General features: G+C 40.6%; 2 protein-coding genes across 2 annotated transcripts in view; one reads left to right on the top strand and one right to left on the bottom strand.

The window, feature by feature from the left end:
• Positions 1-10,091, bottom strand: part of cbl (Cbl proto-oncogene, E3 ubiquitin protein ligase) — a 38,731-nt gene extending 28,640 nt beyond the window's left edge. Inside the window, exons 1-2 of the mRNA XM_008276320.1 lie at positions 9,217-10,091; positions 3,328-3,575 (exon numbers count right to left, since the gene is read on the bottom strand). Of these exons, the coding sequence (XP_008274542.1) occupies positions 3,328-3,575; positions 9,217-9,363 (395 nt within the window). The 5' untranslated portion in view covers positions 9,364-10,091. The remainder of the gene's footprint in view (positions 1-3,327; positions 3,576-9,216) is intronic.
• A 441-nt stretch (positions 10,092-10,532) lies between these two features.
• Positions 10,533-15,763, top strand: drc12 (dynein regulatory complex subunit 12 homolog). Its single transcript, XM_008276319.1, has 6 exons — positions 10,533-10,587; positions 10,675-10,743; positions 12,389-12,508; positions 12,735-12,827; positions 12,925-13,055; positions 15,384-15,763. The coding sequence occupies exons 1-6, from the start codon at positions 10,533-10,535 to the stop codon at positions 15,510-15,512; spliced, it is 597 nt and encodes a 198-aa protein (XP_008274541.1). The 3' UTR covers positions 15,513-15,763.
• Positions 15,764-17,348: the final 1,585 nt, after the last annotated feature.

Raw genomic sequence — 17,348 nt, 5'->3', positions numbered from 1 at the left:
ACTAGTCTCCCTCTAGCGCCTCAATGTCATTGGTTAATTCTATAGCATTCTTAAGTGGGCTGATACCCATTGGTTAGTGTCACTGCCACTGCCACTGCCTTCTCCATTCAGACAATAGCAGTCTTTGTGTTTAATGCCTGGCTACTGCGTGCGCGCGTGCGTGTTTCCTCTGCTTCAAGCAGGAATTTCTGTCTGCACAGCCTCTTGGCGCAATGGAGTGGTGATGAAAGTGAATTTCACAGAGAAATTGTAACAATGCCGAAAAACAACTTTATCAGCTCATGGTGAATACAGGAGAAGTTGAAATAGAAGCTTCCTCTTCTCTCCAGCCGCCTTAGTGTTTTTTTTTTCTGCAAGATCACTGTGACGGTAGCTGAGAAAGAACAATCTCATTGAGGAACTGAGCAACAAGATGAGGATGTATCTCTTTGGACTGGCTAGATAAAACTATTACCTAATTTTGTCAAAACAAGAAACAGTTTTAAAAAGAAACAAAAGGTTATGTCAACGTAAGAAACTGTATGTGAACCAAATAGTTTCAATTTAAGGCTATAAGATATTTGGCACTTGGGAGAAAACTCAAAAAAATGCATGTGCATTTCAAATGGTCTTAAAAAGAATAATGTAATAACTTTACTTTTTTTAGTTATGTTTTTGGCCTTTTTGCCATGGGTCGACAGCTCAACCAGTTGAGCTATCGAGGCATCCACAATAACTCTACCTTATTGCAATAAATAAAACAAGAAAAAGGTAACAACAGCATTCATGCTCTTAGTACAATAAATACATCTGAGTCACTTTTTCCTTACTGTCATTCAGGTCAAACAAAACCACAAACCATCTTTGAAGACTTCTAAATAAATGTTCAAATGTTTTCCTCTCCCTTTACCTTCACTAAAGACTGTAGGCTTCTCAGTTTTTTTTCTAGCAATGGTTTCCAAGTCATGACATGAGTCCGTAAAAGTGAATTGCTGCACAATAACTGTGCTCCAGAGTTTATTTTGTTATAATGCTGAAGCTCAGGAGCTTTCTGAGGTAAAGCACTATTAGCTCCTTCAATGATTTGTTCATCTCCCTGGACTTACTTGGCTATGTCTTATCTTAACTGCTAAACCAGCTAATGCCATGGTGTCTACCTTCTCTGTCTTAACTGGTCACAAAACAATGCATCAAGTTTTCGGTAACTATGACACATTTAGACTACGATGAAACATTATTTAACCAAAGCACAAATCACACTCAGGCCTAAAATTGTAGTGCTTTTACTTTGCTCTTTATGTATCAAAGGACACAGACAGATTTCTTTCAAAGACTGAAAATATTAGAAACCTATGAAGGGCTGAGTTAAAATCCCTTGATCTTGAAATGAGGGCATTTTAAGTAAAAACATATCAATAATTTTCTTTTCAGGCTATTTCAGAATAGGTGATTGATTGAATGTTATTTTCCCAATTCCATTTTGATGTCCAAAAATCAATAAATCAATTTCCACTTTGCATGTGTTCGATTTGTCTTGTGCTATTACGTAAGTGTTGGGTTTTCGACCCTCCCTCAAAACTTCACTAAGCATTGGATGGTACACCCAGTAACAGAGACTGTGAGTTGGGGTTATACCATTGTGATAGCGGTTACTTTTACGCTACTGATGATATCTTGTGAAAATACTCATCTTGATCAGTATGTTAGAAAACACAGATTCTGACTTTTTTTTTTGTATTTGTTTAGCTGAGGAGCAAATGTTGTGAAAGTACCATCTGAGAGTCAGAATATCGACTAGACGTGACAATATCGTAGCACCGCAGACCGTCAGTTGGTCTTAAAAAGCCAGCATACGCCAGTGCAGAGCAACTGATTCACTTACAGATGACCTAATTTAACCTTTTTTTCCAGTTGAATTATAGCTGAAGGTCAAGGAGGCCCACTGTTAAAAGGACAAGTATTTTTACAGTACAATAAACTCGACTGTGCTTTTTTGTGAACTTATAGTCCTGCATTGTTAAAGTCTGACAATACTCAGTGTCTCTATAGCAATGATGAACAGTAAAATAATGCACAACTACACAAAGCTGAGAAAACTGCTTTTTGATTAGGTTTCATAACTCTGTTTGAAATATATGTAAAAACTACACTTGGCACATCCCAGGTTCTTATTTTGCTGGCCATTTCTCCCCTCAGGCTATGGTTTATGTCCACTCGTCCCCACATCCGCTCAGTGTCTTTGTCTGATAGACCAATCCAAAACCTCCTGAAGACAGCAGTCAAAACATAAAAAGCTACCTGGACAACACAAAGGGTTTTCAAAAATCTTTTGCAATTCATCTTGTACACTGCCAGCAAAAGCAATAAATCCAGAGGCTGTTGTAGAGAAAGCCCTTCTGGTTTACATCATGTATGAAACTCTCTCTAGAAAATCCACTGAAGGCTATATTACCATTTCACAACATACTGTACACAATGACTGTTGTAACAATGTCCACATCATTCAACAAATCAAAAGGGATTCTGGAAGAACGCAAAACAAGAAGGTAAGAGCATCTCCATCCAGCATTCTGTGTGCACCTCAGAGAGGCTTTTCATTAACACTACTATTACTTTATGCTGAAAAAAAGCTCCAGTAAGTCTTTAGGTCTTCCGCTCCATCTTTTATCTTCAAAGGCTGTTCTTTCTCATTTGATATTTTCTAACAGGGAAAACAAGAGTAACGTCTTATCAATTACCCAATTTCCTTGAAACATAAAAGCAGGCTAACTGTTTCATTTTCAGCACAGACTGAACACCTTTGTGTGTTTCCAGATGGACAGAGAAAGACTGCTCAAAGTAAAAGAAAAGAAAGAGAGAGCGAGCGAGCGAGCGAAGGAGGCTCTGTGTGATTTTAAACCAGTAAGTCAGCTACATGAGGAGAACATGTTCAAGTAGATGAAGGAGATACGGAGGCACAGAAACAAAGTGACAGGCAGGCAGCTGTAGATTAAGCGCCATCCTGACCACAGACGCTCACATGCTCAAACCGCAACACGTCTCTCCTCTTGTTTTGATACATCTTGAGCTACAACTACCCTGGAGGCTGGGGATGGGTGCTATTGTTCACTCAGTGCCTGCACAGTCATAATTATTCAGAATGAACTGCGGCATTACAAAGAATTCACACCTCAACCTTACCCGTTTCAGATGGGCTCGTTATAGAAAGTCAACACAAATGCCCCGCAAAGGAGATTAAAAACAGAACAGAGAAACTAGATGGAGCTATTTTTAAACCAGTCACCTCTAGAACCATTTCCACTAAACTAATAATAGGACAGGTAATCTACTTGTATTTACTTTACTCACCTTGGTTGTGAATTCTCCTCATACATGCGTTCCTTGCCCTCCTTGAACAAGCTGATGGTCTGCTTGGTCTTCTTTGTTAGGTTCTCCATGAAGACCCGGAAGTACTCATTGTCCCCCAGAGTCTCCATTTTGCCCTCATAGCGAGACAAAATGGTGCGCAGGTACTGGTAGGTGTCTGGCAGCAGGTCCAGGATGTAAGGGGGGCTGTTCTTCAGAGCCAATTTGGGGTTTTGGCACAGGCGCACCACCTGCAGAAAGAGGAGGATGTGAGGGGGAGGACAAGATACAGTTAGAGACAAGAAATGGGTGCGAGAGACTAGACGAGAGAAAAGTAAGCTGAAAGATGTGTTCGAAAGTGAGCGGTTAAAAGAGACTGTCACAGAAACAACCACAGGATTATCTCATATGTCACTATGCGTTTTCATTCTGTGATTCTGTAAGCCTTAATTTATATAAAAAGACAGAATTTTGCTTATTATGGCTCCTTTCTGTATTAAAGCATTTATCTGTGTGGCAAAATATTGTCGGTGGGCCCTGACAGGTGACATGCAGAACGGAAAACCAAAACGCCAACAAAGTTAAAAACTGAGAAAAAAAAAAAAGCCCACATAAGCCCTGTCAAGTTCAGAGCTCTCAGAGTGCGACAAGTCTACACTTTATCTAGCGGTGTACAAACACTGACAATGAGGGATTTAATTCGTTGTGGCATTGTGAGGTTTTTTTCCCCACCACAGACACACTACAACCTTGTGTCTATATAAAAAAGATGAAGGCTGAAAGCACACCTGCATTCATCTATGCTCAGTCTCTGCTCTCACTGTCAAGCTGATCACCTTCATTTTTTTTATTCATTGACTATGCAGGCGATGCTTTACACACAGGAATGCTTGCACCTTATTATACGACTGCCATCCCTATACTCGCACCTGTGGTCAGCACAGTCTGATTCTCCACTTCTTCAGCATGTTCAGAGAAGCTGTTGATGTGTTTACGGTTTTCTGTTTCAATCTGCACATTCTTTGCCACTTCTGCCTTAAAAACAAATTCTCTTTGCTTAACATTTGAATACGACTGCCTTGCAAATTTGAACAGCTGAAGCACCGACTGTACTGAAAATGTGGATAGAAGCTTCAGCTAAACTTCCTCAAAAACACAAATGCAACACACAGTCACCCAGGCTCACTAACAATCATCACTGACTCAACACAACTGTTATGGATGAACAACAAAATAATCATCTGTTGCCTGTTTTTTTTATTTTTTAAAAACACTTTGACTTCCACGGTCTACGGTCATACGATGAGGATTTGACTTAATGCTCTAGTGAAACAGGCGAACTAGACTATATAAATTCATTTTTCATCCTCAGTAATGTTCAACTCTTCCTCACTCATCTCACTGTTCTGCTGCACTGTGTCTGAGTCACTTCGTTGACCATTACAAAAGACACTGGCGGACAGCCTAGAACACTCTGTCATTAAGCTCTGTATGGACACGGTTGCTGTCATTTACCACTGGACACATTCAAGTCAGACTCACTTGTGTAAGTTGGAGAGACACAAAACTCCACTTCTATACAAAATTTCATGGTGTCATGTCCTGATTTGAACCTGAGCTGATACAGAGCTTGGCTGTCAGCTTCAGTGGCAACCAAACAATTGCATGTCGACAACAGGACATGGCTCATTCTTCACAGAGCAGGCCAAATTATTGTCTACTAATCACATGCAAGAGTAAGAAAGAAATATGGCAGGAACACCATGACAAGAATGTCGTTTAGAATTCCCTCGCCGCTTCTTTTTGAAAGACATTAGGCTGTCATCATGGGAAAAAATTGACTTCAAAAGACTCAGCAGGATGTGGTTTATTAATTATCAACAACATCAGAACACCTTACTTTTTAACGTGTGAATGAACTGAATGTTCCACAAACATATGGACGTACACTCCAGTGACAGGCTGTATTGTAAACATACCAAATGCTTTCTGTGCCACAACGGTGTGACATTTGAAAAGTAAGACTAAGTGAGAACGTATCTGTTTGTTGTAAACTTCTTAGCAACATCTAAACACATCTGACACGATAAGCTGCTTAATCAAGTCATTAATTAGTTGACTGACAGAAAAATAATAAGCAGCTATTTCCATTATGAATTACCTGTTGCTATTTTGTCTTGTGGTGGTAAATTGAATACTCTTGGATTTTAGAGGCATGGCAAAACAAAATATCCAATATGATCACCATATATCTTAACCATCAGGAAATTCTGATGACATTTTACAACCCGACTAATTAACTGGTTAATTGAGAAAGTAAACAGCAAATTCATCTAGAATGAAAATATTCATTAATTCTATCCTTACATCTAATTATTCACTATTACCGTCATTCTGAGTTTTCTTGCCCCATTCAGATTTATGGTGCATGCCACGAAGAGACAGCTCATGAATCCAGACACCCAATAAGCCATGCTTCATATAGTCAGAGATTTAACATGGTAGGAATACTAGCTCTCCGTTTCTACTGAGCTCAGAACAGTCAGTTCATCATCACTGTATCAAATGCCTCTCAAAAAGAATCAGGTCACATTTGACCACTAGGATATTTTAAGCATTAAGCAGAACTAATTTCACAACTTGTGAAAACGTTGTAGCTTGTGGGTCTTCATTAGTTTCTGAACATTAAAAGGTCAGCTTCCTACTGATACTAAGTGTAAATGGACTATAGGTACGTTATTTCTGTGCAACAGCATCAGGTCAACATCAATAACTTTTTAACTCTTCTGTTAAATATAAAAAATGACATGTGCATAGTAGTGTTTAATATCTATCAAGGATTTCCAGGGTGCACGAAGGAGTAGCATCAGGAAATGCAACTAGTACAAAAGTCTTTATAAAGCATTGCAATATAAATAAATAAAAAAAAAACCTGATGACTGTATCAATTTAAATAATTTCTATTAACAAATAGAGATGCAACTTAAATAAAAGGAAGAATTTAAACAACTTCTACTGAATGGTATGATGGTTTTTGCATATCGAATAATTTGGGCAACTGAACTGAATGTGCTTTGAGTATCATTACCAACGCCGTGTCGTAATTCTTTTACCCCTTTTAGGGGTAGGCCTCCAAATGTAGGAGATCTACACTGGTTATGTCTGAGACCAGATAAGACCATTGCCAAGGTTACACCACTAACATTATCATCTGTCCCGCAAACACATGTACCCATAACTCAGTCCAACACACGTTCATGCATGCACACGTACAAAGCCACAACAAGTGAGCGCACTCGCACATCAACATAAGTTAAGGCTTCGGTCTGGAAGTAAAATGTTGACTGCCTCCAAGCTAAACTGCATTCCACTCTTCTTTTTCTGTCTTCTATCTGTCTGAGTCTCTCTTGGCTGATTTTACACCTGGCACAGACGTGGTAGATTTTCTGCATCAAGTTGAAGCCATTTAAAGGTTAACCAGCTGGAAGAAGAGTTGGCTCTGGTTGAATTTTTTAAATTTTAGCTGTAAACAGGCACTTCTGTGCTTTCTCTGAGACCTCTCCTGGAAAACATATTTTGCCTTCCGTGTAGCAAAGAGAAACAGCCGTTGTTCTTTTCCACAAAAGTTTTCAATTGAACAATACAGATAATGACTTTAACTGCATGAGAAAGTATTGTTGAAGTTGTGATTCTTACTGCAGCCTTACTTCATGTTTGGACACAAAAAGGCCACAAAACAAAAGACTAAAATCAATAAACCACATTTTAGTTTAGCAGACATTGTAACTGCTACAACACAGAATTAAATGGCACATTTTGTTATTTGAAAAACTAGAAGCATTGGACACAAACTCAAGTGTGATATTTTCAACAAAGCATCACCGTACTGGAATAAATGCGATGGAACAGCACAAAGCTGACATCACTGTCGGTTCGCTGTCACAATGGCTGGTTAACTGAGAAACCTAATCATTGACAATATTTTTGCTTTGTATGGCTGGTGGTGACACTTTTCTTAGTATGACTTCAGATGTAGATTAACGAATATCTAATTAGCCTGAGTCATGTAACAATGTGAGTGCAGAGACAGAAACGCAACACCTACTTATTAAACTTTTTTGCTTTAAACTTTAATTTGGAAGTTAAGAATTGATGGAAGCAGCTTAACCTAAAGATGAGACAAAGTGCTGCACACAGCTAAATACTAGCTACAAACAAGACAGGTGCAAACATGCGTACAATACACAACTACATGGATTATTACTAAGTGACAAAACCCACTGATTAGTGGTCACTAAAGTGGCAAAGCATATTTAAAAATTAAATCAATGAAAGCTAAAAAAAAAAAAAAAACAGATGTCAAAGGAAGCAATTTCCATTTAATTTATGGACACTGTCTTCTTTGCACATCTGGTTTTCATCTGTCAAGAACACACCTTTAGTCAGACCATTACAAACAGAACATTTAACCCAACTGCTTGAATAGAAACATTTGATTGTTTTATATGCTGACCCCTTAAAAACTGGCAATACAGGCAACTCTGAAGGTTGAAATTAACTCACAATTTTGATAAAAATTTAAGTTAGTCCTGTGTGGGAGGCCTTTTTAAAGATTTTATAACTACATTAGAATTCTGCAGGTGTTGGTGTACGGTACATGCTGGGCTGTGGTTTAACTTCAGATAGCACTGAGCAATATTTCTGGTGCTATTTTAAACTATGTGGATGAGCAAAAATACTTTCGGTTTTGTAGCCATTTCAAAAGGTAAGACCCTCATTTTTCTTTCATCTTCCGGATGCTGCCCCTCAACCATTTAACTGGGTCAGAAGAACATAGTAAATTATTCCCACACTGTAAAGTGCAAAAGTTAAACTAACTATGCAGATGGTGTCAGGTCAGCTGTCCAGTCTTGTCATTACTGCACTTCAATATGTACTGATAGAGGCTACATTTGTTGAGGACTGTTGAATGTTCACTGAGAACAAAACAAATCAGAAAGAATCATATTTTAGTGTCACTTTTGTTGTCTTATCTGCATTAAAAACATAGTATCTCCTAAAAATGACCTCCACCACAGACTCTGATGGAGCAAAATGAACTGTAATGTGGCTGCAGTAGCTTTGTGAATGTCTCTTAACGTCACTGCACAATACTAAGGCCTCAAATAGGAAGAGGAGAGACAAAAAAAGCTGTGAGAATCTCACAGGAAACTGGGGTCAAACAGTTACAGCCTTTTTTTTCCGAGAAGTAAAGCTGTGAAATGAGTCGCCCCTGTGAAAGAGCATAATCGGCCTGGTTTAATAGACATTATTTTTTCTTAGTGAATTGTTACAGTTTCCAAGAGCTGACAGACAGCTGACTGTGTGGACTTCTCAGCAACAATACACAGGAGAGACTGTTGCACTGTTAGCAGCCCTTGTACTTTCAGTGCACTGCCATAAATTCATTAAATTGGGTTCTTGTAAGGCATGTCTTCAAGCACAATACCTTCTCAGTTCATGCAAAAGTTTGTGTTACACATGAGTGGCCAAACAAGCTAACGCTGTGTACCTCGGTATGGCAACTAACCTAGTTAGCCGAGAGTGTTAACAGCACTAGCAAACAGGTTAACGGAGCCTTTTCCAAGAGTGTGGGCTAATGTTATTGTTAAACTGCTTTAAAAGTCTCGGTCCTGACACACAGGATACAAAACAATAGAGTTTAGGTTCGCAAATTAGCTAAAATTAGCTCACCATGTCTTCTCACAGCTGACTAGCTAACTTAACATTAGCATCAACAGACCAGCAGCAGAAGATTAGCTAGCTTATCGCTAGTTAGCTGCGGTTAGCTAGCTGTCGCCCAGGGCGTCCAACGCGTAAATTAACGACCTGTTAATGTTGATCAACACAAACCTTGTCCATCAGTTTCCAACATTTCTCCACCGTCTTTTTGTCCACGGCCCCGGGCTGGTGATGGGAGTGGAGGTGGTGATGGTGTGGCTGGAAGGCATCCTTCATCATTCCGATGAGCCCCCCGCCTTTCTTCAGGTTCCCTGCCATGTTCGGGCTCGGCTAGGGGCGGCCAGAGCGGCAGACAGGCGAGGCAGGGCAGGGGTCAGGGGGACCGAACCGCCGCCTGGACTTAGCAGGACCGGGCGGTGGTGATCCGGTGCCCCCCAGCGAGGACAGCGCCCGAGTGGCGGATCCGAGCCAGGGTCCGACGGGGGGTAGACGGAAGGAGGGAGGGGGGGGCGGGGGACTACCGGATAAAGGCTCCCATCAGTAAACCTAACATCAGTTTTCCAGACAAATGTCCCTATTGTGGATAAAACGAGCCCAACTCACACCCTGCGCAGGTCGCTGTGTGCTGCAGCTAGCTGCGCTGCTCCCCGTCTCTCTCTGCAGGGACCCACGCAGGCTAATTAGCGGAGCAGCAGACCTGTCTCTGCTCGCCCTCAGCTGGAGGACAAAGGCACCGTTTCTCTGGCCAGACGCCTTGTGGACTCGAGTGTCCTCTCCTCTTGACAACCCCCGACGTCGTTCTTCTTCTTTTTTTGTCAGCAGCGGCGGCTCTTGTCGGCTGTGCTGTCTTGACGGGAAGTTCAGCGGCTGTGTGACAGTGTCAGCGCAGCTCTGCGGGCTGACGACAGGCGGCTACTCACCGACGAGACCGAGTCGCACCGAAACCTGCGAAAGCTTCACGGTTACACACGGGAACGGGGCTGAATAAATAATTGTGGGAATTAAACATTGCCCAGTATTTGCCTGTTTCCCCCGTGACGTGTATGTGCGGCCCTTTCCTTTCCTGTACGTCCCCTTCCGTTCACCCTCCTCGCAAACCCGAACTCCACGCCTTCTCGGGGCGCGTTCACGAGCCATGAATGTGCGCGCCTCGGCCTTTTGCAGCATTCATAAAACGTCGAAGAGATGCTGAATGCAGCCCTGGATTCTCGCTGCGCGGACCCTGGTCGCCCCTGACAACAAAGGACGCTCTGAGATGTCCCACTAAACACAAGGGTCCAATGACATGGCCTGTGTGCGTGAGCCGTGCACACTACAGTGCAGTTGTGATTGGCTGCTAGTAAAGTCAGTCAGCTATCAATCCAGCTGGACAGTCGGTGCCATGGCAACTCACTCAGCAACAAGTGCCCAGCAACAAAGACTCATCCCTATATAGTTAGTGTAGGCCCCCAGTGTGTGTTATAGTCTCAGCCTCACAGCAGCCAAACATGCCCCCAAAGAAAAAGACTAAAAAGAGCCCAAAGAAGAAAACTACAGAAAAATGTAACTTTGCACATGAGACAACTTTATATGTGAGCTATTTTGATGTCAAATTGTGCATTTCCTAAAAGCATCTTTGTCTTGTTGCAGGTGAAAATGACTTGGAAGAAAAGTACAGGCGCAGTCTTCTGGATATAGCCATTCTGCAGGATCACATTGGTGAGCTTTTAAGTTCAGTGCTCTCATGAGTAATGCAGGATCTGCTTTAATTTATAATTAGGACAAACTACTGTATTACCTATTACTTACAGGGTCAAACTGAAGCTGGCTCTTATTAAAGTTAAAAGTGCACAAGTGTTCTAAGGCTGTAGCCTTTTTTAAAATCATTAAGTCATTACTCATTTAATCCATTAAAAGGTAGAAAACAGTTAAAAAAGAAAGAAAGAAAGAAAGATGCCTGAGGTAACATCTTAAAACTGCTTATTATATTCAACAAGAGTCCACAATGAGGCATAATATCTCCTTTGAGAAACCCAAATCAGCACACCTTGGCTTTTTTTTTTATATAAGCCTTTGCGGCTATTTCATTTTCAAAATAGTAGTTGGTGGTAATTTGCTTTTGATCGACTAATTAAATCGCTGACTACTTGTCATTTTCCATATCTTTAAACTGTCTGTCTGAATGTGCCATGAAAACAGTAATTATTACCGACACAAATAAACCATATTTACTCAGTTTAGTGGCAGACCTGTTGGTATTCTTCTTCAAACTTTCCATTTGTAATCTAAATTAATATGACTACGGAATTGTCTGTGTAGACTCTTATTCATTCAGTTCATGGTAACTCTAGGAGCTTCAGTACAAGGTAACTGGACTTCTCTTTTTGGTTTTGGAAACACTGTTAGAGGCTTTTTCAGGTCTATCTGTCTAATAAGGGGCCCCGTTCTATGTATAGTGACCTCTACATGACCCCACTTATCAGGTATTTATAATGCCGTCTTGAGATCTTTCCTGCAACAATGTTTTACCACCATTAGCATATGAATCATCCCTCACCTGGCAGTTTCAACATTCACACCTTAATGCACTTGAGTCTTGTGTTGTTAATGGGCCATTTTGGTGATTTTCAGACTGACATTATATAATCATGGACTCTCCATTAGTCAGTTAGAGCTGAAAGAGATGAGAGCTGAAATATGATTAAGAACCAAAAAAAAAAAGAAAACAGTCTAGTTGCCTTCTACTGAAGCTCTTATGGTGATTATGTTGTCATTACTTGCTTTTCATATTAGGGTTTTACCTGCAGAGAACACCATTAGGTCATATGTTGCTGATTAAAGTAGTGAGAAGTGCAGTAAATTGATGCTTTTCATCCACCACATTTCTGAAACAAACATACTTTTTGACAGCCACGGTCATCAGTTACATTGCTGAATGAGACTTTAAATGCAGCACATGCTGTGTGATCAATTAAATGCATTGTTATAGGTCTCACTATAGCTTCACCTCTCTCAGCTACAACAATAAAATGCAGCTTTCACATATAAAACAGTCATGTTTTGGCATTAGTCCTCTAACTTTAACTGCAGAACTTAGAATGAAGTATTTTCACGTTGTTGAAGTTTTGCTTTTCCTGAAAGTAAAGTAGCCAAATGTTCACACACCAGTGGAAGCTCGACAAGCACAATCTGTTCCAGTTACAACAGTAAATCATCGGTCATATGTTAAAGACTAACTGAACTTGAGCAGGTTTTATGAATAACAACGGACTGTAATTGAGTTATTGCCACTCCTGCTTAAGAACAACAATCTCCCCCAGGTCTGTGCATTCATGCATGCATGTGCTCCTGTGATTAATCGCAGCCTTACAGTGTGAGTCGGCAAGAAAGGTCCTGTCTGATAGAAGCGACCTGAGGAGACGTGTGAGAGACATGGAACAGAAGCTGCAGCACGAGAGACAAGACCACAGGGACGTCAGCTCCGGTACGTACAGACGGGGCATGAATCCGAAATGAGTGTCTCTTTTATTAACCTGAGCAAAGTGTGAATCCCCTCAGGAGTGAGGACAAGGGGCATGTTTGCCAAGGTTAGGGTAATTTTTGAGGAACAAAAACTCTAATTAGCTGAGTGCTTAAGCTGATTGCTGTACTAGACTTACAAAGCGAATCAGCAATGAAGTCTGACATAGTTGACACGATTGCCGCCGCAGATTTCAGTCGCCAGTACAAAACCATGCAGACGGAGCTGACCCACAAGGTGAAGAGGCTGGAGCAGGAGGCGAGCCGGCTGAAGGAACAACTTGGTGTGAATAAATCTGAATTTTCACTCTATCCTTACATGAATAAAGATGTAGAACAGCCAATTAGAAGCGGTGACCTGCCTTGTGTGTGCTTGTCCAGTCTTGTGTCAGGAAGAACTGAGCAAAGAGAAAAGGCAGCGTGAGCAAGTGGAACAGGAGAAGGACGCCATCATTGGAGACCTCCAACGCAAACTGGACAGCCTGGAAACAGATTATGAGAAGATCCTGATTGTGAGTTGCAACATAAGACAATTCAAATGAAAGATAATACAAACTGATTCCTGTGGGTTTAATCAGACATCTCTGAGGCCTGGTCAGATATGTGGCAACCCAGTCAGGAAAAGCATTGTCCTCATCCCTCATCCATTTTTCTGTGGTGACCTAATGTGGTTTGGTATTTCTTCTTGTCTGTGCACTTAGATCAAACCTCCTGTGAACCTGATCTCTGTTTTTGTTCTGCAGAAGTGATGGGCAGGGATTAACACTCCTACATAATGGTCGGGCCTGTGCCTGGGTGTGTTTTACGCCGAAATCATGAAAGTGTGAAAGACTAGCGCAGCACAGCCAACCTTCAGTGAGCTCCTCGCCCTTAGCGACAGTCAGGCTTGTAACTACTCGATGTCCTTATTCTGAGCAGATAACTTGGTCTGAAATGACAGAAGAATCAGAGTTGTCATGTGTAGACTTTTTATGTTTTTATACCATCTTTAAATTTTGGGGATTTTTTTTTTTTTTAAAGCTACCACTTAGAGTCAGAAATACTATAATTACATATGTGTGTGCTTTAAGGCCTCAGCAGGGGGTTAACAGGTTGACTCCACTTAATCCAAAGTATGTGTCAAACACAAAGATAGCTACATATTATACTTGGCACGATAAACACAGGTTCAGTGTTGTAATCAGCTTTCCCTCTGTTCAAATACTCACAGGAAGGTGATTTTTTTTTTTCAGCCTGGATTTTAGTGCCATAGTTCTGTGCAATTAACCTTCAGGTTAAAGACATTACACACACCACCATCACTTACAGACAGCATGCTGAGAGTTTCCTGAGCCTTTAACCAACTGCCAAAAGCAGGTAGTTGGACACCAGTGCAAAGGTGAAAATTAAAAGTTAGTATTGTAATAATTTGTCAGAACTGTCGAGCAGTGCAGAGCCACGGAACACCGAAATGATCTGGCCAGCACAAATGAAAAATCAGTAAAAATGAGAAGCCAGAGGGGAAACGTGTCATGATTATTCATGAGTTCTCAGTAAATGCTGGACAAAATCTAAAACAATTTTTAAAAATTACAGGTTGCATTACTTAAAAGTAAGATGTATGCCAGTGTATGAGCACTGTGTGACAAATGTGAGACTCCATCTGGCACCATTACAACTACATTTGGACACGACCCAACCTCCACTCATTCTGCACCTCTGTGTTGGATTTCTACTTAAAAGCAGTTGATAAGCGATGGAAACCTGACTCACTTGTGACCGATCTGGCAACTACAAGTGACACTGCTCTCAATCTGGAAGTGGGAAATAGCTGGTGTGTGGGTACTGTATTGGCTCCAACAGTGTATTTTGTAAATATGGAAGTCTGATGCTGTGCCTTCATTTGAGATGCGGCTGAAAGAGGTGGCCAAGTGTTCATTTGGAGAAGCTAAGATTCAAGATTGCAGGACGGAGGAGAGTGTTTGATAAGGCACAGAGACCAGTGTTGGCATATTGAAAGGGAAGATGTGGGATGAATGATTGACAATATCAATCCTGTATCAGTGGCAGCTGATGTTTATTGATTGTTTTATGCACTTTTCACCCCTGTTGTTTCACTCTCCTGGTTTTTGCTCGTTTCCCTGCATGAATCTTGTTTTTTAGCGACCTCATCTACTGATGTACAAAATATTCTGCCAAGTTGTTATAGTGGCATGCTCTTTTATGCCGCTATATTGAGAGAAAGTGGAACCTAACCATACACGTGTCAATAGAAAGCTTCTAAAAACAAAACAAGAAACAATGTAGATGACGCAAAATTAAGGAAAGGAAGGTCTTCCATTGTCGAGGGACCACATTGTCTATTGTAGAGCTGTTTCAAGCAGTTTCAAGTTTATATACCCACAATAGTAACAGACAATGCTAAGCTATAAGGTGCAGATAATTACTTAAAAGCAGGACAATACGACTTGAGAACAGTAAGTAGAATTTTCCATTAAGATGTAATAGATGTGGAATGGGGTCATTGTTGACCTTTTAAAGGTGCAGCCCGATCGGCAGCGAATGCAAATTTTCAGTGCTCAGATCTTCAAAGGTAAGTGGTCAAGCCCGGAGCCCTGTTAGAGGGATCAGCCTGCGATTGTAGAGATAGCATTTTAATATGTAATTAACATTATTTCTCTCTTCCCCAGTATGACACAGAATCTAATTAAGCCTCCTCTCCATCAGCTCACTCCTGAAACTCATCAGAGATAAAAGTGGTTAAGAAGTAGAAGGGGAGGAGGGATATCAGGTTAGACAACTGGGTGATTTAAAAGGAAAATCTTAGCTTGCATTTTAATTTTACCGATGTTTTCCCGCAGGAGACTCTAGACAGCCTGACATCCCAGCTGTCTGTGGCACGGCAGGGATGGGAGGACAAGAGCACAGCGCTTCATCAAAATTACAAGGAGCTACTCTCTGAATTTGGCCTGAATGCACTAGACATTTGAAAAACAGTTTTTTTTTTCTTTCTCAGTGAGATGCACTTGTTTAAAGTTGTTTTTACAACTTGGTTCTACTGTGTCAGACTGCTGCTTTGGGGTTTTGCCTCAACTGAAAATGAACGCTGCAGCAGCATCGATTTGCAGCTCACAGTTTATTATGCCTAACACATGGACGGATGGTGTTATCATATATTTTACCATCAGGGAACAAAATCAGCGTCGTTATCAATGCATATATATTCAGTAGCTTCCCATGTAGTGTCTGTAATGTCATGTAATGCCCACTAGATGTAGCAAATGACTGTTTATGGTTGGGGAGATGCTGGCCAGAATACACAATGATACGCAATAGACACCTCTACTGTGTGTATTCTCTGTTTCATGTGTTTTAGTAGATAGCGTTTTTGTTATTTTTGTGACACAATATTTTAAAGTTTAATAAAGGCATGTGAGGATTACACTAATGTGGTATGAAATTTATAAAACAAGGTAGAATACTGTCTGTCAGCTGGTATGCGTGTTAGCAAAATGTAGATGCAGTTTTCTCTGGCTGTGTTTTGGAGGCCAAATAAGCCAAAAGACAAGAAAGCAGAAGGTAAAAGCGGCCACAGATAAATATAAAAAGTAATCTAAAAGTAATGTTCAATATGAAACAGACTAACAATAGAAAATAACAAGAGAAAGGCAAAATAACAGTTAATGATGCAGGAAATATGATTTAGCTGCCCAGCATCAATAAAACCTGACTTCCCCCGCGGGGAGCAAGATAAACAGATTTTACTTCCAAGCCTGTCATTTGTGCATCTTTTTCATGGCCTGGTGCTATGTTTTTTTTTTTTAGCCTCTCATCTGTGGGGTAATGAATCATTTACTCAGGGATTAAGATAATTCAGTGCTCTAACGACCAATTAACACAGGAACTCAAGAGGCCTTTATCTGAAAACCAATATTTTCTCCTCAAACCACACCAAGTTGTTGCCTTCAGAGGGTATGTGTTTCTGTTTGTTTAGAGTTTAATGGGCTTGACTGCAGCCACTTAAATTGAGATAAGCACAGGGGGGAAACAGAAAAATGATTCACTAGCAGTGTGCCTTATAGTAAAAATTTGGAAAAGTTACTATAAATATAGCATATGGTGGTCAGCGATGGATAAACCGAGAACCCAAAGGTCCAGTGGGTGGGAATTTTAGGGGATCTACTGGTTGAAATGAAATCTAATATTCACAGTTATGTTTTCATTAGTGTATAATCACCTGAAAATAAGAATCATTGTGGTTTTATTACCTTCCAATGAGCCCTTTGAGGACTTTCTGCAAATGGAGTGGATTCTCATTGTTGGAGCATGTTAATGTTCTACCACCATGTAGCCCAGATTGGACAAAGCAAACACTGACTATGGAGAAGACCTTCCGTGTTTTTAGCATTTCTAGGCAGCACCATAAGTTCTTGGAATATGAGGATGAGGTGGGGTGTAGCCAGCTGGATGCCAGATGCCACTAAATTGTGCATAATGATTATTTTAGGTAAAAGTATCGGTACAGAAGAACGTAAAAAGATAGTTTAAGTCAAATTTACTTTAAGTATCAAAAGGAAAAGAATTGGTGACATCTCCCTATGAAATATAATGAAGTTGAAGTATAAAATAGTGCTAAACAGTACATGAAATTGAACTTTAGCACAATACTAGCTAGACATATCCTTAAGGTGCGCATCTACACCGTTTCCCTCTAGATTTCTAGCAGGCAGATAAAAAAACAAGACGCTGCTTCATCTACAGTGAACATGATTAATGAACAGATTCTAATTTGAACTCTGTCATCGCAGCTCACAGACGGATGAAGC

Source organism: Stegastes partitus, unplaced genomic scaffold (genome assembly GCF_000690725.1).
Source record: "Stegastes partitus isolate 25-593 unplaced genomic scaffold, Stegastes_partitus-1.0.2 Scaffold69, whole genome shotgun sequence".
Lineage (NCBI taxonomy): Eukaryota > Metazoa > Chordata > Actinopteri > Pomacentridae > Stegastes > Stegastes partitus.
This window is presented reverse-complemented; position numbering and strand designations above follow the sequence as displayed.